Source organism: Stegodyphus dumicola, chromosome 2, assembly GCF_044657685.1.
Source record: "Stegodyphus dumicola isolate Sdum_Otavi_A_Nest chromosome 2, ASM4465768v1".
Lineage (NCBI taxonomy): Eukaryota > Metazoa > Arthropoda > Arachnida > Araneae > Eresidae > Stegodyphus > Stegodyphus dumicola.
The window spans coordinates 50,466,429-50,490,200 of record NC_140769.1 but is presented as its reverse complement, the minus strand read 5'-3'; the positions used below and the strand labels follow the sequence as shown (position 1 = coordinate 50,490,200).

Below are 23,772 nucleotides of genomic sequence, written 5' to 3'. Positions count from 1 at the left end.
CTCTTTGAGATGTTTTCTCCCATGATGTTTTGTAGCACGACGTTTTCGCCTTGCATTGTTTTCTCTGTGAAGTTTTCACCCGCGATGTTTTTGCCGCGATGTTATCGGCGGACACCGTCTTCAAAGAATGTAACATTTCCCATTTCTCTACATTCAAAGCATAAGAATTCCAGTTACGAAACAGCGTCGAATATGAAAGAAAACATGCAGGTAATCGTAAGTTAACCAGTTATTTATACTTAACTTCTCCATTCCGTATGTCTCACCAGAATTCAAATTGGTAGTGAGTATTTAAACGGAAGATTCTGGATTTAAGACAGACAATGTGTGTCAATGACAGACAATGAATGTGTGTCTGACATTGCGTGCACGCCATGTGGTTAGTTTCCTGCAGCTCGAATAGTTGTAATTGTTTGGCTTTCCAGTCTCGATGCGAAACTTGAGTTCTGAACTCCGGTATACTTAGTGAGCCAGCTTCTAGTAGTATTTGATTGTGTGTCCTTGTGTGTTCAACGTTTAAGTTAAATTGAACTATTCTGTATATTTTTCATCACTATGAGTTGTGGTCATTGTAGCACAAGAGGGTGCACTTATGCTCCTAATTCTGTTTAAATAAAAAGGTTATTCTAAACTTCTCAAGTCGTATCGATGTACCCGAATATACCAAGAAATTTACATACATTTGGTCGTTGAGCTGAATTATAATGGGATGCGATATTTTTCGTGAGTTTCTGAAAGGGCTTTCAGTTTCGAACGTACCTATAACAAACACATATATTATTACGACCGAAGGAGCTGTAAAGTCATTATGATATTTTTGAAGTAGAAAACATGAGAAATGAGCAATGCCCTCGCCAGGGCTAAAACCTGGACCTCGTGAATACGCGCCGAGTGTGCTATCGTTACATTACGAAGGTATGCAGAAAGAAGGGAGAAAATAACCTTATAGAACACCCAACATAAGACAAACAACTGCATCCTACGGATCCGGAAGCCTTCAGACCAATCAACCTCTTACCTGCAATAGGTAAACTTTTGGAACGTGCAATCGCGGGCAGATTACGCCACCACTTAGAGAAAAACGAAACCATAAGCCCCAACCAATACGGCTTCAGACCTCTCAAATCTACATCACATGCGATAGTAGAACTTCAAGAGCAGATCCGTAGGAATAAATCTTCAGCTCTCCATACAGCAGTACTCTGCATGGATCTCAAAAATGCGTTTGATTCCGTGTGGTGGCCTGGTATCCTTGAAGCCTTGCGCAACATTAAATGCCCTCGGAACATATTCAAGCTAATGAATAGTTTCCTAACAAACAGAGCAACGATAATCATCAGCAACAACTGTATAGTAGAAAGAAGAATAACGAGGGGCTGTCCACAGGGCTCTTGTCTAAGTGCAGACCTGTGGAACGTCACCTTCAATTATATCACCTCCTACAAGTGGCCGGACCATACAAAGCTCATCGCCTTTGCCGACGATGTGGCCTTTGTAACAAATGGGCATTCAAGAGACATACTAGAAAAGAATAGTAACGAGACTCTCTCCATATTCCATTCCCTCTGCGTCAATCAAAAACTAATAATTTCAGAGCCCAAATCACATATTATTTTATTTCCAAAACCGGGCAAATCGCTACAAAGGCTACCTTGCATTAAAATCAATAATAGAAGAATCAAGATCTCAAAAGAAATCAAATTCCTCGGATTGAAAATTGACCAAAAGTTTTCTTGGATCCCACACCTCATGGAAATTCGGAAGAAGACCCAAACTATTTCTAGAGCCCTCGCAAGGATGCAAGGCAGAACGTGGGGCCTCAAGTCGAGGATGCAAAACATTCTCTATAATACCGTGATCGAAAAAATAATCCTCTACGGGGCATCAGCATGGACTCACCCTATGACAGTGAAAAAGAAAAGACTCTTAGCTTCGATCCAACGCCCCTTCCTCTTACAAATAGCAAAAGCATACAGAACTACCTCAACGTCAGCTCTTTGTGTATCAACAGGAATCCCACCCCTCCATCTGAAAGCAAAAGAAGATGCAGACTTAGCCATGTTATTCCACCTCAAGAAAAACATAGAGGTAGAAGATCAAAACCTGTGCCCCCAAGATTTTGAACAGCCACGAAATCCTTACCTAAGACACCCTGCAGTACATGCAAAACTCAGAATATCTACAAAAGAAGACACCCTCACTGTACCTTCATTTCCAGTCGTGTACACAGATGGGTCAAAGTTAAACGAAGAAGTAGGATGCGCGTTCTTTGCACTTCTCTCAGAACAAGAAACAACAGAATGGAAAGGACACCTAAGGAACAACAACAGCATTTTCCAAGCTGAGCTTTCAGCCATAAAACACGCTATTCTATGGTCTCATCAAAAGCATCTAACATATGTTACCATCTACAGTGACAGCCAAGCGGCAATTAAAGCTGTCAATGATGCAACAAACAAATCATCAATAGTGCAAGATATCTACGATTTATTATCACAGCGCAAGAGAACATCTATAAAAATAAAGTGGGTAAAAGTGCATGCTGGACAAGCCCAAAATGAAAGGGCAGATGCGCTTGCTAAAAATGCAGCTCAAGACCCATTTCTACCTCCAATCAATGTCCCATTCCCTAAATCGTATGTGAAACATATGTTGAAAAAAATTACATTAAAAAAATGGCAAACTGAATGGGAAAATGCAGAAGTAGGTAGAAGGCTTTTCAACTTCTACAAGAAACCCACATATGATCCAATCTCTTATAACTTCTTCATCAACATATTCTTATCTGGACATGGTCCTTTCCCCGCGTACTACTTTGCACGAAATTTGAGCGAATCAGACAAGTGCGTATGTGGGGAAAAGGGAGACCCAGAGCACTATATTTTCAAGTGCCAGCTCACAAAAGAGCTACACTGCAAAGGAAGGTCACAAATTACGCCTGAGTACATTAAATGCATGCTAACGATACCTCATTTACAACAAAAGGTTTCCTTGATTATGAAGAAACTTTTTGCATATAAAAGAGAAGACATATGTCAAGATGCTATCGCATCTGTATAAATACCTCTTATTCTACAACTTGCAAAAATAATGCAAGATTTCAGAAATATTGCAAGTGCCTGAAACAGGCTAAATATGGTATAAATAGTTTTTATAAAATAGTTACATTAAGAATTTGGACTGTATTAGTGTAATAATTAAATCATTAATTAAAAAATAATGTAAATAATATACGACTCTATTAGATATATTAGTGTAAATGTAAGTATTATGTGATTTTCTAATGTATATTTTCTGTATTTATGATACATTAATTTACAAAAATAATAATGTAAGACTTCAGTGCTGATGCATTTGTGTGTAACAAGTTAAAAAAATGAAAGGAATATTAATAAGAGAATTCGCCTTAGTAATTCAACTAAGTATGATAAAATGCACAAAAAAAAAAAAAAAAAAATCTTCAATTAGCTCCTTAAAATGATGTTTATTTTAATTCGATGTAACTAGATATACTAATGTAAATATATTGTTTGTATGAAGTACAATGTACAATGAAAGTTTGTATGTATGTTCGAAGTAATTATGTTATTTCAATCTGCCATAATCCAACTTTTGTTGATAGGTTAATTTCTTTGCAATAATTGTATACTATGTCTTTGTAATTGTATATTCAATACGTAAGTCTAATATTAATGTAAAATATGTAAATGTCTTGGTAGGCTAGCATCCGATGCGGGCCAACTAAAAGCCCAGCGGGGTACAGTAGTGCGGCGGAGCAACACCTGTAAAAGTCACTGACGAAGTTCTGGTGCTCCGTCCACTTTTCCCTGTCCCTGCATTTCTTGGACTTTTTAATCAAAACTATCCCGAGAACAATGTTGCTTTCTATATTGCGTTATAGATTAAAATATCCTGCATTGAATATGAAACGAGAGTTCCAGCACAGTGGGAGCTATACTTTTAACATAGCTCCCCCTTTTAACTGATTTTTTGCCTAGCATCCTCTAAAAACTGGATTTTTTTCTACACTGTAGATTTTAGCATCAGATAAGGAGTGTTTACTGATTCTTCATTTAGCAGATCACAGCCGACTGTAGCATGGCCTTGAAGCGAAATCAGTTACGGAAGGTCACGTGATCGAAATAGTCGATTTTTTTTCTCTTTACCATAATCCCGGAGTTAAACTTTACCGAAAATAGTAGTTTGTCTTAAAATAAATATAAGTAAAATTAATAAACGTGAGTAGGTCGTATGATTAACATTAAATTTTTCATAGTGCAATATTTTTACAGGCGGTAAAAATGCATATCTTCAATAATTTTTTAAGCAATTTGTACAGTATTGTACATATTGTACATATAGTATTGTACATATCTTCAATAATTTTTTAAGCAATTTGTACTTCGTTTATGTAACTAAAAATATCATTGAGAATCACCACATGCGAACTTTATTTATGTAATTTTGATAAAAATGAAATTCATTTATGTAATCTGAATCAAATTTATTGCCAAAATAATATAGAATCCACATAAGGGGGGAATTCAATAGATTTATGGATGCGAATTTTAGATTTTCATACTAGTAAAATAAATATTAAAGGAAGAATTATTTTGTAAAACTCCATGCCACTACCATCGCATCAGCTATATAAATTTTTAGAAGTCAAATACCCATAGTCATCTCTCTCCACTCCATTCACTAATGAAATCTGCATATCTGAATTTTATCAAAACAGGAAAATGAATTAAAATTCCTTAAATGCTAGAAAATTTGAATATAAAGATGAAATTACATGCACGTTATACTATAAAAAATCTTTCAAGATAATTTCAAAGAGCTAAATGCTAATTGCATTCATAAAAAAGGATAGCCATCTATTTGTACCAGTTCCAATTTTATGTTGAATCACTTTTTCCAAACCATCCAAGAGATAAGTAATTAGGCTTGTTTTTTTTTTTTTTTTTAAGTGATTTCCCCAAATTACAGTCCTATACCACTATTAAAAATAAATTCATAAAACTTGGAGCTGTACCATATACATACATGCTACATATTATACATAATCTATGCAGAAACAAAGCATAAATCAAAATAAACAATTGAGTTATTAACTGAATTTAATTAAATTTTTTTAAATTTTTATATGAACATTTTATATTAATTTTGTCATTTTTATATTTTGTATAATTATTTAACATTATTTTACAAGTTATCAAACATATTTTCTAACCGAGTTTGTAAAGTCATTCCACAAATGCAAGAATCTGTTAAATTAAAGTAACTGTATAGTGTACTAACTGTATGCAAGATAACCTATATAAAATATCCATTTGCTTTCCTGACATAAGAAATGCATTTTCCATGTTTTTAAGAATTTCACCATATAAGAAATATACAATTGAAGATTTTAATAGAGTAACTTCAGATGGAAAATTTTTAATTTCCCCCTTATCTAATTCTTTAAGAAAACCAAAAATATCATCTGCTGTATCTACTGAATGAGTACTTTGCAACAAGTCCTGGCAAATATTGCATTTTATCACCCTTAATTTTTTCATGGCATCATAACCTGAAACATAAACTAGCACTGCTAAAATATCAGAAGAAACATTTTCTATAAAAAAAATCATTAATAAGTAAATTTGAATAATCAATTAATATTCGCAAAAGTAAAGATAGAATCCTTATCATAATCTGGTAAAAGGGACATTCATATTTGATGATGAAATTATAAAACGAAGCTTCTTCTCATTTTCTAATAATTGTAGGTCATTTATTTAATAATCTGAACCTGACATTTGCCCATACATTTCAAAACGTGATTCAAGAGCATCAGTTTGAAATTTTCCTAACAATATGTATTCAGCTTCATACTTTTGAAACAAACATGGAATCAATTGAATGAATGCATCTGTAGTTGTTATTAATGCCTGAAATGTTTGTGGTGATAAAGTTTATTTTATTGAGACAGAATGTCAAATATGCCATTAGAAAGAAATAATCAAAATAAGGAATTTTCCTAATGTACTATTCCAAACAAATATTCAAAACAACACTATGCGAAACATCCAAACTAATGTATTCGATTTTATGTTAAAAAGAAATTACTTGAATAGGATTGAGAACAGCTACAAATTTTCCCAAATAAATCTAAAAATTAAAAAAGTATAAAACGAAGTATAGATAAAACTATTATTTACCTTAGCGAAAGTATTTAAAATCACTTAATAGCAAAATATACATCCAAAAAAAAATCCATAACCACGGGTTCACAACCACACACTACTACAACAACACATCGACCATCTCGATCACGTGACTTTTGCGCTTCAAGGCCATTATAGAGTTGGCTGTGTTAGCAGATAAGATGACGTCACATTTTGATAAGAGATTATCTTTGACTGATTTTCCCCAGGGTTTTGTTAATCAATTTTTAATCTTTCTATTTTTCTTCGTATTTCAACTATTTTACTACGTATATGATGGTTATTCCCCAGTCTCGAATTTAATGATTGATTCAGAAGACCTTAATTTTAGATGTAAATTTTCTATGTTTCCATTTATTTTAATCCTTACAATTTCCTGTATATTCCGAATTTTACCGTATTTCTTAAATATTCTGTTCATAGTACCAGATTTACTTTCCGTAATCTTAACTACATTACTCATTTCTAGTATTAAATTTATTCTACCCAGAATTCGAAGAAAAGGAATCAAGGTACAACATGAAAGAGTCATTTTTTAATTAAAATCAAGAAAATATCACTTATGACATTTTTAGGAATTTTGAAATTTCAGGGCTAAACCCGTAACGCTCAGAGGGTTAAGTCATACTCTTAACTTACTTGTTATATTTTAAGAGAATAATTATTCAGATTTCCGTTTCTATTTATTATATTATTCAATGTTAGATGTAATTTTTAACTTTTTCCGCTCTTTTTAACATTAGTGATCTTCAACATATTCTGTATTTTAACTTATTTCATGTATTTTCTGATCATACAGATAAATTTTACTTAATTTTATATGTAACATTTTTAGCTTGGTTTATACATTTTAACCTTCATAATATTGAATGTACTCATTTTTAAACAATTTATATTTTCACACTATATACATGACATTTACTTGATTTCTTTCATACATTTTAACCTTCATAATTTCCAATATAATCCTAATTTCAACACAACTCGTATATTTTCATACCATATACCTAATTTTTATTTAATTTTAAATGTAAATATTAACATCTTTTATATTTTTTTTATGTTTTTAGTTTCCCAATATACTCTGAAGTTAATTAATTTTCTATGCTTTCGCCCTATGTACATGACTTTCATTTAATTTTTGAATACTTTCGTACGTTTTAACCTTCGTAATTTAAAACAGGCTCTTTAAGTTTAGCTTAATTCCCCGATTTTCTTACCATATATATGGGCTTTATTGAATTTTATATGCTATTTTTAACTTGTTTCGTACATTTCAAACCTTCGTAATTGTTAAAGTATTCTAATTTTGAACTTGCTTATTAAACTTTCCTACCATATAGATGAACTTATATTAATTTTAGATGCAATTTTTATACTTTTCACTTTTTTTCTTCCCAGTTTCCAACATACTCTAAATTTTAACACTTTATAATTTTAGATTGTAATCACGCATTTGATTTAACTACGAGGGCCATCCAGGAAGTAGATTACGTTTCCGTCTGTGTCCGCTAGGGGCGGGGCTAGCGCGGCCATCTTGGGGTCAGAGCGTTGCGCAGCTCAGTCTGCATCTAGCCGTGCTAGTGAGAGGTTCGTGCTGTGCTCCGTTCAGATACTGTGACGGTTTGAAATGTCTGCGTTAATTGAAAATCCCGCGAGCTGCGAGGTGCGCTCAGTAATAAGGTTTCTGACTGCAAAAAACTGTAAACCGATAGAAATCTATCGGCAGCTTCGTGAAGTGTATGGGGACAACATTATCACTGAAGGTGGAGTGCGTCAGTGGGTCATAAGATTTCAAAATGGCCGAACCAATGTTCACGACGAAGATCGAAGTGGGAGACCCAGCATAGTGACCGCCGAACTTCTCGAAAAAGTCGATGCTAAAGTCCGTGAAAATCGAAATTTCACAATAACGGAACTTTCTTTGAGTTTTCCACAAATTTCGCGAAGTTTGTTGCACGAAATCATCAGCGAAAAGCTTGGTTACCACAAGTTTTGTGCAAGATGGATTCCAAAAATCTTGACAGAGGACCACAAAAATCAGCGAATGGCTGCAGCGTTGAACTTTTTGGACGCTTACCATAAGGATGGTGACTCTTTACTCGATCGCATCGTTACTGGTGACGAAACATGGGTGAAACATGTGAACTGTGAAACGAAATTGCAATCAATGCAGTGGGGGCACACAAGTTCTCCCCAAAAACCCAAGAAATGCATGCAAACAATGTCGGCAAGGAAGATGATGGCGACTGTTTTTTGGGACAGAAAAGGTGTAATTTTGGTGGACTTCCTGGAAAGAGGCACTACAATAAACTCTCAAAGGTATTGCCAAACTCTCCAAAAACTCAGAAGAGCAATTCAAAACAAGCGCAGAGGAATGTTGAGCTCTAAGATCTTGTTGATTCACGACAACGCACGGCCCCACACGGCAAATGTCACTCGTAAAGTTCTTGAATCTTTTAAGTGGGAGTTGTTTCCTCATCCGCCGTACAGTCCCGACCTGGCACCGAGCGACTTCCACCTATTCCCAGCAATGAAGAAGTGGCTGGCTATGCAGCGTTTTGATGACGACGCACAGCTGCAAGAAGAGGTAACGAAGTGGTTGAAGGCGCAGGCGGCCGAATTTTTCGACGAAGGAATTTCCAAGCTCGTACATCGCTACGATAAATGCCTTAATTTGTTTGGTGACTATGTAGAAAAGTAGTATTTGAGTGTGGCTTTCATCTGTATATAATAAAATTTGTTTCCTATACTTTGTTTGTTTTTTTATTCCAAAACGTAATCTACTTTCTGGATAGCCCTCATATTTCAGCTAAATTTACATGTTTAAATGTCTTAAACATAGAGATAGTTTACAATTAAGCATGTTATTTTACAACCGATAACTATTATTTATATCCAATGCATTGAATAGCCTTTACTTAGTCTACATTTTATACTACTATTTTAATTTGCCAATTCTACAATTTATCATCCTGCAGTATTCTTACCATGACTAATTCGACTACTTTACGTCATTATTAACTTCATTCAAATTTTCAAACTTTAACACTTCCTGCATATTCTGATATTTCCTTAAAGATTTTGCATCATTTTTATCTGAATGCATGCTTTTAAGCTCTTCAGTGTTACCAATGTTCGGTTTTGAATCTCGATTCTCATTAACTTAGTTTGATAGATTTCGCATTTTTAGAACTAATTCACTACTTTCATGCATGATTTCAGAAACATATTCACAGTTTCATGTACTCATACAGAAATCGTTCTTATTGTTTTGAACGTTTCATACCTTTAAATTCTGCATATTTGCTAATTCACTGCATCCTTCATCACTTTAAATGCCTCGACTAAACAAATTTTCACTTTATCTTTTTTTTTTTTTTTTTTTTTTTTTTTTTTTTACACAATGTACGGGCATTTCTGCCTTCATGGGCAACTTTCAAGTGAAATTAGCGATTATTTACGTTACATGTATAAAAGAAATTCCTAAGATAAACATTTCCAGTATTGAATTAGGTGTGAATGACTATCGATTTTACCCATTGGTTATCATTTCACCTTTTGAAATTATGTTTAATCGATATACTTTTATTTCTAATGCATAATGTTAACACATTTCTTCAAACCTAGTTCAGTTCCAAATAAATTTCCCTAGATAATTGCATATGTAGTCCATTTTTTAATTTCTTATAATGCTAGGATTTTCTTTCGTGAGTGTCAGTTTTCATTAATTTATTTCCCAATTTATTCTCTTATGAACGATATCTTGTGAAACACTACCACACCTTTACACAACATATATCATTACCAATATACATATAGTTACAGAAGGAACCAAAGAAAAAAACAGTAAGAGACACTTTACCCAAATCTCAGCTATATTTTCGAATATTTTAACGTTCATCTATCTCGAATACAGAAATTTCTTCATAAAAATACTAATTATATTAAATATTCTTTACTAATATTTATTTAATGAGGAATAACCCCTTTTCAATAAAAAATTACAGAAAATGCATAGACAGTTCTTATAATGCAAACTTATATGTACAATAATAGGAAAATGAAATAATTATTTGGGTGTAATTTTTTATTAAAAAGGCGTTATTCCTCATTAAATAAATATTAGTAAAGAATATTTAACTGATATAATTAGTATTTTTATGAAGAAATTTTTATATTCGAGATGGATGAACGTTAAAATATTCGAAAATATAGCTGAGATTTGGGTAAAGTGTCTCTTACTGTTTCTTTCTTTGGTTCTTTCTGTAACTATATTGGAAATGATATATGTTGTATAAAGATATAGTAGTGTTTCACAAGATTTCGTTCATAAGAGAATAAATTGGTAAATAAATTAATGAAAATTGACACTCACGAAAGAAAATCCTAGCATTATAAGAAATTAAAAAATAGACTACATATGCAATTATCTAGGGAAATTTAGTTGGAACTAAACTAGGTTCGAAGAAATATGTTAACATTACGCATTAGAAATAAAATTATATCGATTAAACATAATTTCAAAGCATGCATTTAGATAAAAATGATGTAAAAAACTTTAAGGAAATATCAGAATATGCAAGAAATGTTAAAGTTTGAAAACTTGAATGAAGTTAATAATGACGTAAAATAGTCGAATAGTCATGGTAAATAAATAGTCATGGTAAGAATACTGCAGGATGATAAATTGTAGAATTGGCAAATTAAAATAGTAGTATAAAATGTAGACTAAGTAAAGGCTATTCAACGCATTGGATATAAATAATAGTTATCAGTTGTAAAATAAATTGCTTAATTGTAAACTGTCTATATGTTTAAGACATTTAAACATGTAAATTTAGCTGAAACAGTAAAATCAAATGAGTGATTAGAATCGAAAACTATAAAAAAGGGCTAAAATTTAGAGTATGTTGGAAACTGGGAAGAGAAAAGTGAAAAGTATAAAAATTGCATCTAAAATTAATATAAGTTCATCTATATGGTAGGAAAATTTAATAAGCAAGTTCAAATTTAGAATACATTAAAAATTACAAAGGTTTGAAATATACAAAACAAGTTAAAAATAGCATATAAAATTCAATAAAGCCCATATATATGGTAAGAAAATCGGGGAATTAAGCTAAACTTAAGAGCCTGTTTTAAATTACGAAGGTTAAGACGTACAAAAGTAGTCAAAAATTAAATGAAAGTCATGTACATAGTGTGGAAACATAGCAAATTAGTTAAATTCAGAGTATGTTGGAAACTAAAAACATTAAAAAATATAAAAGAAGTTAAAATTTCCATCTAAAATTAAATAAAAGTTAAGTATATGGTATAAAAATATACGAATTGTGTTTAAATTAGGATTATATTGGAAATTATGAAGGTTAAAATGCATGAAAGAAATCAACTAAATGTCAGGTATATAGTGTGAAAATAGAAATTGTTTAAAAATGAGTACATTCAATATTATGAAGGTTAAAATGTATAAACCAAGCTAAAAATGTTACATATAAAATTAAGTAAAATTTATCTGTATGATCAGAAAATACATGAAATAAGTTAAAATACAGAATATGTTGAAGATCACTAATGTTAAAAAGAGCGGAAAAAGTTAAAAATTACATCTAACATTGAATAATATAATAAATAGAAACGGAAATCTGAATAATTATTCTCTTAAAATATAATAAATAAGTTAAGAGTATGGGTTAAAAGGCATTAAAATAATTCTGGGCAGAATCATTTAATACTAGAAATGAGTAATTTAGTTAAGATTACGAGAAGAAAATCTTGTACTATAAACGGAATATTTAAGTAATACGGTAAAATTCAGAGTATACAAGCACTTATAAGGATTAAAGTAAATGAAAACATAGAAAATTTACATCTAAAATTAAAGTCTTCTGAATCAATCATTAAATTCGAGACTAGGGAATAACCATCATATACGTAGTAAAATAGTTGAAATACGCAGAAAAAATACAAAGGTTAAAAATCGATTAACAAAAACCTGGGTAAAATCAGTCAAAGGTAATCTCTTATCAAAGTGTGACATCATCTGAATTGCTAAATGAAGAATCAGTAAACACTCCTTATCTGATGCTAAAGTCTACAGTGTAGAAAAAATCCAGTTTTTAAGGGATGCTATGCAAAAAATCAGTTTTCAGGGGGAGCTATGTTAAAAGTATAGCCTGTTATTCTTTTAACATAGGTCCCCTGAAAACTGTGTTAAACGTATACTCCTGTGCTCCGTGAAATTGTGAAGCTTGTAAATACTACTCGATTTCGTGCACTTATGCTCTGATGTACTGCATTTCACAAACGTAAGGTGGCTTAGTTCAGGATGTGGTTTTGGGCGATTCTGGCAATTTAAAGACGATAGTGTATCTTTGTTCTATGAGAAACAGTTTTCTGCGGAATGTGAAATCTTTGAAGATGTAGCATGGTTTTCGGACTTCGCTTTTTTTGTATATTAATTTGGTACTTACGGAAAATCCCGTCGACCACTTTTGCCTATTAAAGAAAAGACGCCAAACTACGCGATTTTTCACCAAAAATGGAAAAGTCTTTTTCAAACACCCTGGGTTTGGTGTAACCTTGATTACACGTGTTAGTTATTATTCTGGAGTAAAGACTCATTTTTTCTCTCTATCACGCATTTTCGAAAAAAAAAAAAAAAAAAAAAAATGTTTAAAATTTGGGACCTGACTAATACAGAAGAGCATACTATTGAATATTTCCAAAGTTATGGAATCTTACCGATTATTTGAGGGGGGAGGAATATTTCTCGAGACTTATATTTTCTCGCAAAAATTAAAACCTAGCGAAAATAATTGCTTTTACAATATATCTCCTTAATAAAAAATAAATGTATACTTAACATGTAAGTTTTAGAATAAATTATATAGGCCCATTAAAATATTTTCTTTTAGTTTTTGGTCCACTTCCAAAGAAATTTACCCATCACTTTGTGAGGTTTACCACTGTGTATTTGCAGTCAAAAGTGAGTAACCTTAAGAACTAGTTGGCGAATAATCGCTTAAGTTCGTGTGACAAGAAACAACAAGATGGACGGGTAACTAACACTTTATTATTCCAATAAGATTTAACAGAACTGCGGCTTGGAGTGTACAATAAAAGCCGACACTTGGGCTTGAACTTAAGAGATAAGAAATAAATTAAAACTAAGATTAACTAAAGAGATATAGCCGAAGCTATCAAGATTCTAATCGAGTTGGCCCCTTAACTCTATTTGACTGCGAAGCTTATCAAGGGCCTGAGTACGGTCGAGCGTAATAACAGCTTTGAGAGAGAGTAGCCAAAAGGCAGACGCGCGCAAATCCGAAACTCTGATTCTCTCTCACCCAGCAAGTAGAACTTCGCGGTTTAAATACCACTCCTCCTCATTAAGTATTCAGAAGGGATTTCTAAAACTAGGTTCTGGCCGGAAGTCGTAAGTTGAAGTTAAAGATTTGATAGGAAAGAAGTTTGACTCAAAATTAAAACTGTTAATTTAATAAAATTAAAATAACCTTACAACTTCCCTAGATGATAGTTTCCCATTTTAGTTGCATTTTAAGACGTGCTTGGACAGTAATACGACTATTTTATCTCATCCCTCACCATACGGATGAGGTTTCATGCTTAGGCTATGAAAACGTTATTTCGATTTTCTTTAATTTGTTGAAGTAGTTAGTTTTGAATTTTATTTTATGGATATTATAAAATTACAACTATTTTCTTTTTTTCACTGCAGAATTTTTGATGATTTAACATATTATAATTGAATAAATAAAGTTCACTGTTTTTTCTACGGTAACATTTATTTGGCTTACAGAAGATAAACAACCCAACTATCTGGATTTTACGAATATCTGCGCTGTGGTCTTAGTATTCCGAAGTTCCGGATTTTTACTGCAGTTAATTTTAATTTATCTGTCATGGAATGATAACCAAATATGTTTGTTTGTAATGAATCAGATTCTTTCTGGTAACTAATTCTCATCTTCATGCTTTTTTCGTGAGTTATTACTTTAATGAACAGAAACAAATGTCACAAAAAATGCGCTTAATACCAAAGCAATATTAATTTCTTTTTTACTTTCTTGAATTATACACACTAAAAGTAAAGAGAAATGCTGTAGCATTCAATGTGCGTGTATTCTAAATCTTAAAATTCCATTTCAATTACAAACAGGTGACAGAGCAAGGGGACACCTGGTGTCTAACAGAGGTTACCAGGTATATGTCATGAGTCCTATTGGTAATTTTCATAACCAAAGATTACAGTGGCAGGAGGGGCTTTGGTGAAATTGTGCTACTAGTATTTAGCCTTGCTATAGTACATTTTAGGCTTAATATATGCATATAATAAATAAAATAAGGTAATAACTGACATAATATAAGAGGTACACAATATTACATATGCAATATAAAAGCTGACTATACAAAAATTATAATCTATTAATGCAATAACACATCATACTATAAGATATATATGATGCTGCAAAGTGAATCCAACGAATATGTTATACATAAAATTTATAATTAATAGTCTGGAGAATAAACATTGAGGCATGTTATTTGGCTGACCTAAAACTTGATCAAGTGCATTCATTTTGTGTGTTATTTTGTATATTTTTGCAACTGTTGTTTTATTTTTCATTATTAAGTCTATAGTGAGCCAATATAGTATTATTTGTTGGATGTGAAGATGATATTTTGTTGTTATTCGACAATCAAATACATAGTGATCTGGGAAGCCTTCGACTCCGGGGATACAAACATTTGTATTCCAAATACCGAATACAAAGAGGTGACAGGTGAGAGCAGATCCGGACACCCGGGGCTAGCATAGACTAATCAGATATCGTTCGAATTCCGCAGCTATTTAAAGCTACACTCCGAAATCAAGACCTTACATGGCCCTACAAGGTCAAAAGACTAACTAAAGAATTATTACATTATGTTTAATATAATTTCAACTGGTTGTTATTGCTTTACATTTACATAAATGCATCAACTTTATATAAGGCATAAGCGCTAAATCATTGCAATGGTTGAAACTATATGCCAGTTTGAGTAAATCAGTTTGAAATTTTTATGTATATCTTCATGGAATTGATTACAGCCAAAAAAATGGAAAAGGTAAATAATGCCCTGCATTCGAAAGAATTTAAATATACATAAAGGCTGCACTCTTAAAAGAAGAATTAATCTGATATCCTATTCTGGCGAATGGATTTGCTGCATAGGTGTTTCGTAATTTTTTCTATGTGTAACGTAAATCTAAGCCAGTTTCCCCTAGAAATTCCTCTACACAAAGTGTACCTCTCCTTAGGCAAATAACATAATTTACACAATCTGCCATGCAGAGTTAAGCAAAACAGTAATAGACCGATTTTCTCATTCTTAATGGGAAGTGAGAGAAAATATCCTTGAAAAATGTAAAAAATGTATCTTTAAAGGTATCCAGCAGAACAGAAATAAAAATAAAAAATGCTGATAAATAAGATTTTTCAAGAGGTATTTGATAACAAATAATTTTTCAAAATATATTTTTAAATAGTAGAACTAATAGAATTGATGGATGTTTCAATCTAAGAACTAAAATGAAAGTATGAAAAGTAAAGCTTCCGATTAAAAATTTCTAGCGAGTGAAAAATAAATGCTGTTAGATTCAGATATTTTGAAAGAAACAGGTTATAGTTTAGCATTTAAGTATCCAAATGATATAACTAACTGCTTTAGATATTCTATTAGGAATATCAAGTTTTAAAAACCATGCTGTTTTAAAAATACTGGTTGCTAAATCAGGATGAGGTTTTTTTCCTTGATATAATTCAGGAATACTGTTTAATTCAATCATATACGAATTCAGGGTTTACATTAAGAATATTTTAACGTAGCCAATTATTATTGTAAAAGAAATCTTCAGAAAATTTTAAAAATGATAAAGAAAAAAGGAAGTTATGCAAAATCTTCTCATGGCTATTAAAAAAAAAACTTTCAAATATTTCTATTGTTTCGATAGAATATGAACTAAATAATCAAGTAGATTTTACAAGTAATTACTATAGGTTTTACTCCATTAATAGCAAGAAGGATTAAATTAAAAAAGTTCTTTAACATTAGTTTAACATTTTTTATATTAATTATATTATTATTACAATATTCCAAAGTTATATTTTAAATTATTTAAAAGTCATTTACTAGTTATAAAAATTACTTTTTAATTTACATGATTATTTTTCTGAATTTACAAAATTACATTAAAATATTATAGGAGTTATATCATGATTTAATATGATGTCCTTTGTTGAATATAAAATTGTACATATACGCATAATTTGATTATATAGGGCTCACATTCACCTTTTGACCTCAGGTGAAAAATGACCTAGACACGGCTTTATCTTTAAGAATACATCTGCTTAGCTTCCAAATTACACGAACTCTAATCAAATTATTGCTTACCAGATAAGTTCAGTATACTTTAGACTGAATATTAAGCATCTAAGCTTAAATTCTCTTGATGAATTACAATGTTAGCTAGATAGTAATGCCTGAAGAGCATTATGAATGCTTAAGTTACTGTGAATCAAATAAGTTCAGTCAGTCATGAACTTGTGAATTAATGATAAAAGAATGTTTTATGCGCAGTTTCAGAAAAGTATTTAATGATTTACCTTGGAACGACTGGCAGCCATAGACAATTCGAAAAACTTTTCATAGACTTGTTACTTAGCAAATGAAAATAAATATTTGATTGCCTTTACGTAGGAAGGAACTAATATCTTCTAAAGTTACTACGTATTTTATTTTACGATTCACTTTGTTCTTTGTAATTATATTTTGCGCTTATTTGTCAAAAGTTTATTTTTTGAGTTACACGGAAGATTCCTATTGAATAGCAACACAAGAGATCATCGTGGAATTTACTTCTCAGACAAGAAAGTTAATTTATTTATGAGCGGTATGAAACAAATTATGAATTCAATTCAATTATGAGCTCTCTTTTCAAACCATCCATTAAATTAGTTGGTTAATCAAAAACAATAGAACTCTTATCTGAACATCTTTTATTTAGTTTTTCATTTGCGCTTTTATAAAAGAACATACAGAACATGTAAGAAAAAAGTAGGAGAACAAAAATATATTTAACTAACTTAAAAGATAAGCCGAGAATATGATAAATTTAGTTAGTATAAACCTTACAAAATACAAATAAAGGTAAGAAGTTAATTTATTTCTAATTTTTAAGCTCATCCAGAGATGAAATATTTACATTAAATGTAAACAAGCATGTATTTATCATCAGCTAAAAGATATGCTTGCAATATTTTTGAAGATAATAAATATTTAATAAATGAGAATTTAAATATAACGTTAGTTTTCTAATATATAAATAGACATACATATGGATGGTATATAATGTTAATTATAATAAACTATCATTCTTTACAAACGCTCCAAAAAATGCATTTTTTTTCTTTCAGATTATCCATGCAAAGACAATGAATTTCAATGTGAAAATAAAAAGTGCTTACTGAAGGAATATACTTGTGATGGTCATAACCACTGTGGTGATAACAGTGATCAAAAGAACTGCGGTAAATTTTCAGCACTTTATATCTGGTTTATGGATAAAGAATGCTTGTGAAAATCTGTAAAATTCTATCCTGGGAAACATTATTTGTTGAACATTTAATCAGAATATATATATGAAGAATAAAATGGCGTCTTCTATGTACATAACAAACATTTATTTAAACTACGAAGACGTTGAACAGCAGAGTAGAAACATGATATTACACAGCGCTTAGCCCTTCTCGCTTACATGCATTACTCACCATTGACTTTGGCTAACTGCCTACTAAGTATAAGCATTACGCAGCAGAGAACTTGCTTATCATGCGCATGCGCTAGGGGAATCGACGTCGGTTGCCAACATACCCCCTTTCGACGTCGATTCTCCTATTCCTGAAAAATAAAACAAAATACATATTAAACAGTATTCAATCCTACAATTGTACAACAGTTTTGATGTTTAACAGGAGTCAGGGGTTTGGTTAACACATCAGCTCCCATTTCACTGGTAGGTATGTACTTCACATCTAATTCACCGCGTTCATACACTTCACGCACAAAATGATGGCGAATATCTATGTGCTTTGTACGGGAGTGAAACACAGAGTTCTTTGTAATTTTCTGAGCTCCTTGATTGTCGCAGTATATTGTTGTTGGGTGTTCTATGTTGTAACCCAGCTCCTTCAGGAAACGACGTAGGTAGACAGTTTCTTTGGCGGCCTCAGACAGAGCCATATATTCCGCCTCCGTTGAAGATAGAGCTACACTGCGTTGTTTTCGTGATTCCCAGGTTATAGCTGAACCACTTAATATATATACAAAACCGGTGTAAGATTTTCTATCATCGACATTTGATGCCCAATCTGCATCCACAAAGGCAATGAGTGGTTTTCCTGTTTTCGTATAAATTAGTCCTTGATCTTGGGTTCCCTTTAGATATCGAAGTATTCTTTTCGCAGCATGCCAATGTTCTTTTCCAGGATTGTTGTTAAATTGACTTAAGAAATTCACGGCGTATGTGATATCTGGCCTAGTAGCTACTGAAAGGTACATTAATGATCCGATCAGATTTCTAAATGGAACATTTTTCATGTCAGCGATTTCGTTTTCGTTTTTAGGACTCATCTCTTTTTGATAATTTTTTGCTGTTATCTATAGGTGAAGACACAGATTTAGCATTTTGCATGTTATACCGATTTAAAATATCATCAACGTATTTCTTTTGAGAAATTTTAATTGAATTCTCATTTTGGTAAAATTCTATTCCTAAGCAATAATGTAATTTTCCCAAATCTTTCATTTTGAAAGCAGAAGTTAAACTATCGCGAATTGTTTCATACGTTTGCTGAGAATCGGTAAAAACGATAAGATCGTCTACATAAACGATTATAATAGTTTCACTGTTAGGCGTCTTTTTAATATAAACACAATTATCTGAATTAAGAGATTTAAATTTCATAGATTTCAATTTTTCATCCAACTTTTTGTACCACTGACGTCCTGACTGTTAAAGACCGTATAATGATCTCTTTAAAAGACACACTTTATCTGAATTAGTTTCATCGCAAAAACGTTCGGGAATTTCCATGTAGATTTCTTCATCTAAATTTCCATTTACATAGGCCATTACAAAATCTAATTGGTAACCTTTGAGATTGTGTTCTACTGCGTAGGCTAAAACTGTTCTTATGGAACTTAATCTAGCAACAGGGGAAAAGTTTTCAGTGAAATCGAGACCAGGGATTTGAGCGCACCCCTTTAGCAACTAGCCTAGCTTTGTATTTTTCGATAGTGCTGTCATGATTATATTTTAATTTAAGAACCCATTTGCTACCAATAACTTTCTTGTTTTCAGGTCTTTTTACTAATTCCCAAGCCTTTTCTTGAACAAGCGAGTTATATTCTAACAGCATGGCATTATGCCAATTTTCAGCATATGGTCCATTTAATGCTTCTTGCACCGTAGGATTAATGCTTTCCTCAACAACATTTTGAGTTTGTTCATTTTTATTTACAACTGTATAATGATATTCCTTTTTAGGCCTTCCTGGCAAACCTGTTTTTATTTTCTTGGGTCGACCAGGCCCCCTTTTAATCAGGATAGGAAGCATTGATTCGCTATCTAAATCACTTCCGCTTTCCTTTTCAGCTTCAGAGTGAAGTGGCGACTCGCTACCGTCCAGAGGTGATGATTCATCACAACATGTTTTATTTATAATTTTTTCCTCCGGAGCGAAAGGCAGATTTATTTCTTGCTCTGAGTCATAACTACAGCAGTTTTCAAACTCATTAATAAATTTTACGTCTCTGCTTATTATCACTTTACGTGCCTCGGTATCTCAAAGTCTATACGCTTTTGATTCATCAGAATAGCCAATAAAAATACATTCTTTAGATCGAATATCAAATTTGCCTATTCCTGGCCTTTTATTTAGCGAAAATGCTTTTTGGCCAAAGGTTCTGAAGTGAGAGACAGCAGGTACTCTGCCAAACATCACTTCGTAAGGTGTTTTTATTTCGTGTTTTAAACCTCGCGTTAGGCAGCGATTTCGAATGTAAGCAGCCGTATTGACGGCTTCGGCCCAGAATTTCTGAGGCAGATTGGATTGCAATAACAAACATCGCGCCATTGAAACTAAAGTGCGATTTAATCTTTCGGCGACGCCATTCTGGGCTGGCGTGTAAGGAGTGCTCATTTCGTGTTTTATTCCCGCATCATTAAGAAATTTATTAAAGTCTTTCCCTAAATATTCTAGCCCGTTATCGGTTCGCAGGATTCTGATTTTAGAGTTAAGCTTATTTTCAAAAGATGCTTTAAAATTTTTGAAAGCTTCTTTAACCTCATCCTTAGATTTCAGAAAATAAACACGAACATATCGAGATTTATCATCAATAAATGTTGCGAAATAAAATGATCCACCGATTGATTCAGTTCTCATGGGACCACACAAATCAGAATGAATTAGATTCAACAATTCAGTACTTCTATATTCAGATTCTTTGGGAAGAGGGGTTGCGGTTTGTTTACCCTGAATGCATACCTTACAATTAGAGAGAGAGTCATTTTGAGAAAAAGAAAGACCTCTAACCATGTTATTTATTTGAAGTTTTTTAAGATCATTTTCATTTAAATGGCCAAATCTTATATGCCACTGATCTATTTCTTTAGCAATTGATACAGATTCAAATATTGGCATGACAAAATAAAGATCATTTTCGCGTTTAGCTAAAATTACTATTTCGTTATAAGAATTAATTATTTGAGCACATTTTTCTTTGAAAATTACTGAAAGATTATTTTCAGTTACTTTAGACACTGAGATTAAATTATTTTTCAAGTCAGGTACACACAATACATTTTTGAGTTTGATATTTTCAGTTTTAGAACCTATGCGAACTTTAAATTTAACAGTTCCTTTTCCAATAGCTTTAACAGTTTTATCAGCAGCTAATTTAACATAAGTATCACCTACCTCGTGAATTTCTTGAAACAGTTCCTTGCTGTTACACATATGCTATGTTGCACCACTATCCAGACAAAAAATGTCTTTAGAATTACTATTAGTGCATGCTACGGCTTTTTCTTGCTCCAGGGAATTCTGATATTCTGCAGACATCGCAGTTTCACTGAGGCGTTTGCTTTTAGTTTCTTTATTTTTCTTCATACATTCCGATGCTCTATGCCCATAGATATGGCAGAAGTTGCATCTGTAGTTAACTGGATACTGTCTTCGGTTTGCAGATTTATCTGGTTTCGTTTTAGGAACCGGTCGTTGAGTATACTTCCGATCTTTTGAATAGCACGCATGTTGTGGTTCAGAAAACGTTGAATCTTTATTTTTGCTAGCGTTAGCTTCTTCCAACAGTTTAATTTTCAGCATTTCTGGAGAAGGCAGTTCATCACGAGATTCGATTGCTATTCGAAAGCTTTCATAAGAGCCCGGTATGCTATATAAAAGCAATATTGTAAGCAAATCATCCGCAATGTTTATTTCCATTTCTTTAAGTTTGTCCACAAGAATAAAAAAATCATTTAGATGAACAGTCATTTGTTTAGAATCACTCATTTTTGTAAAAAGCAATTTTTTTAGAATTGTGGCCTTTCTAGCTGGTCCCTTCGATTCGTAAATAGAATGCAATTTACGCCACAGTTCGTGAGATGTTACACAATTCTTTACTTGTGGAAGTTCACTGGGTAAGATGGATAGGATTATATCCGCTCGTGCCTTTTGGTCAGTAGTTTTCCATTTAGCAAATTCTTCATCACCAGGTTCTGGTTTCGGAATTTTCCCAGTTACATAGTCCCAATGATCATTTTTAATCAGTATGGCTTCCACTTGCAACTTCCACGTGTCAAAGTTGTCCTTGTTTAGCTTTTCAATTGACACTGTATTAGTCGTCGCCATTTTCATTTCAGTCGACGCAGCTTGGCTTGCCGAAAGAATTTAACAATGGTAGTTGCACTGCACAGTTAAGCGCTATCTGGGCCCATAACCTATGAAGAATAAAATGACGTCTTCTATGTACATAACAAACATTTATTTAAACTACGAAGACGTTGAACAGCAGAGTAGAAACATGATATTACACAGCGCTTAGCCCTTCTCGCTTACATGCATTACTCACCATTGACTTTGGCTAACTGCCTACTAAGTATAAGCATTACGCAGCAGAGAACTTGCTTATCATGCGCATGCGCTAGGGGAATCGACGTCGGTTGCCAACAATATATATATATAACATATATAAATTTTAAATAAAAGTAATTATGAGTAAATTAGTAAACCTATAACTTACGCTAAAGATGCAAAGTAATAAACCAATAATTTATAATTAGAAAACTTTTTCATATACCATCTCTAAGGAACAGAAATTCAATTAAAACCAGGAATTATAATAAGAAAAAACATTTTTAGTTAGTATTTAAAATTAGTATTTTCTAGACCTCTATTGCAAAAAACCATAAAAATCTGTAAAGAAAAATCCTGATGCGCAAAAATACCAAAATCAAAAGTAAAAATTTTTTAAGTATTGAAAAAATAGTTATTTTCATTGACCGTAGATTAATTGACTTGTCAAGCGGAACAAATCAATCTGCTATCAATTAACAACAACTAAGTTAAGTGAGAGTGTTTCGTGTTTCTTTCAAGCAAGGACCAAATATTATTCTGCTAGATCCAGATCATAAGTCACGAACAATACTAAATCAATAGAAAGACATTAGTCTATTTAAGCCAAAAGAACCTTCATAAATAGTATTAAATTAGTATTATGATAATCCTCTTACATTCCATCCCTGAATACATTTATGTTTCCAGCCATTTCGTTTCAAATGTTTGCAGACAAGTAAGTTAATTTTAATTTCCTTCCTGAAATTACTCTTTAAATATCTAAATAACTACTTTTATTAAACTTTAGTTTAAAAGATTATGTAAATTTTGATATTTTCATTTTAAATTTAAGTTTTTGATTTTAAAAAAGTATATCTTTTGATTTTACTTTTGAATTTGAGTTTGAAAATGAGAATGTGGAAGAATATTTCTTCTAAAGTAAGGATCTTACTTAGTTGTATTCTTCATGAGCAACTAAAATTTAAAAGATTACCTTACTCTAATTCTTATTATAATTCCTGGCTTTTGTTGAATTTATATTCCATGTAGATGGCATATGAAAACGTTTTCTGATTGTAAAATATATATAATATATACACACACACTCTCTCTCTCTATATATATATATATACAAATTATTCAAAAATAATATTTTATTTCAAAATGTTTGAACATCAATTTTGTTGCAGTAATTTCAGAAATATCTTTTAATCGCAGAGTATTCGATTCTCTATTTTAGCAGTACAATGCTAAAAACAACTACTAATTCCAAAATGCTGAAAAACTATTTTTAAAGGCAGAATGCTCAAAAATGACTTTTAAACTGAATATTTTTTAACTGAAGAAATTTCAAGTTTGTTTATATTTTCTAGTTT

The 23,772-nt window shown here is 32.0% G+C and overlaps 2 protein-coding genes across 3 annotated transcripts in view; one reads left to right on the top strand and one right to left on the bottom strand.

Moving 5' to 3' along the window:
- LOC146998437 (uncharacterized) overlaps positions 1 to 23,772 on the bottom strand; it is a 163,290-nt gene that overhangs the window by 36,009 nt on the left and 103,509 nt on the right. The window contains exon 1 of one of the 2 annotated variants that reach the window (XM_085810652.1): positions 17,747 to 19,061. The exons of the other annotated variant lie outside the window; for it this stretch is intronic. The gene's annotated coding sequence lies outside the window, so the exon portion shown is untranslated. Of the gene's footprint in view, positions 1 to 17,746; positions 19,062 to 23,772 lie in introns of those variants that run through there. 2 annotated transcript variants of the gene reach the window in all.
- The window catches only part of LOC146998438 (uncharacterized), a 42,670-nt gene that overhangs the window by 8,122 nt on the left and 10,776 nt on the right, over positions 1 to 23,772 (top strand). Inside the window, exons 3-4 of the mRNA XM_085809861.1 lie at positions 14,395 to 14,460; positions 17,696 to 17,809. Coding sequence (XP_085665987.1) covers positions 14,395 to 14,460; positions 17,696 to 17,809 — 180 coding nt within the window. The remainder of the gene's footprint in view (positions 1 to 14,394; positions 14,461 to 17,695; positions 17,810 to 23,772) is intronic.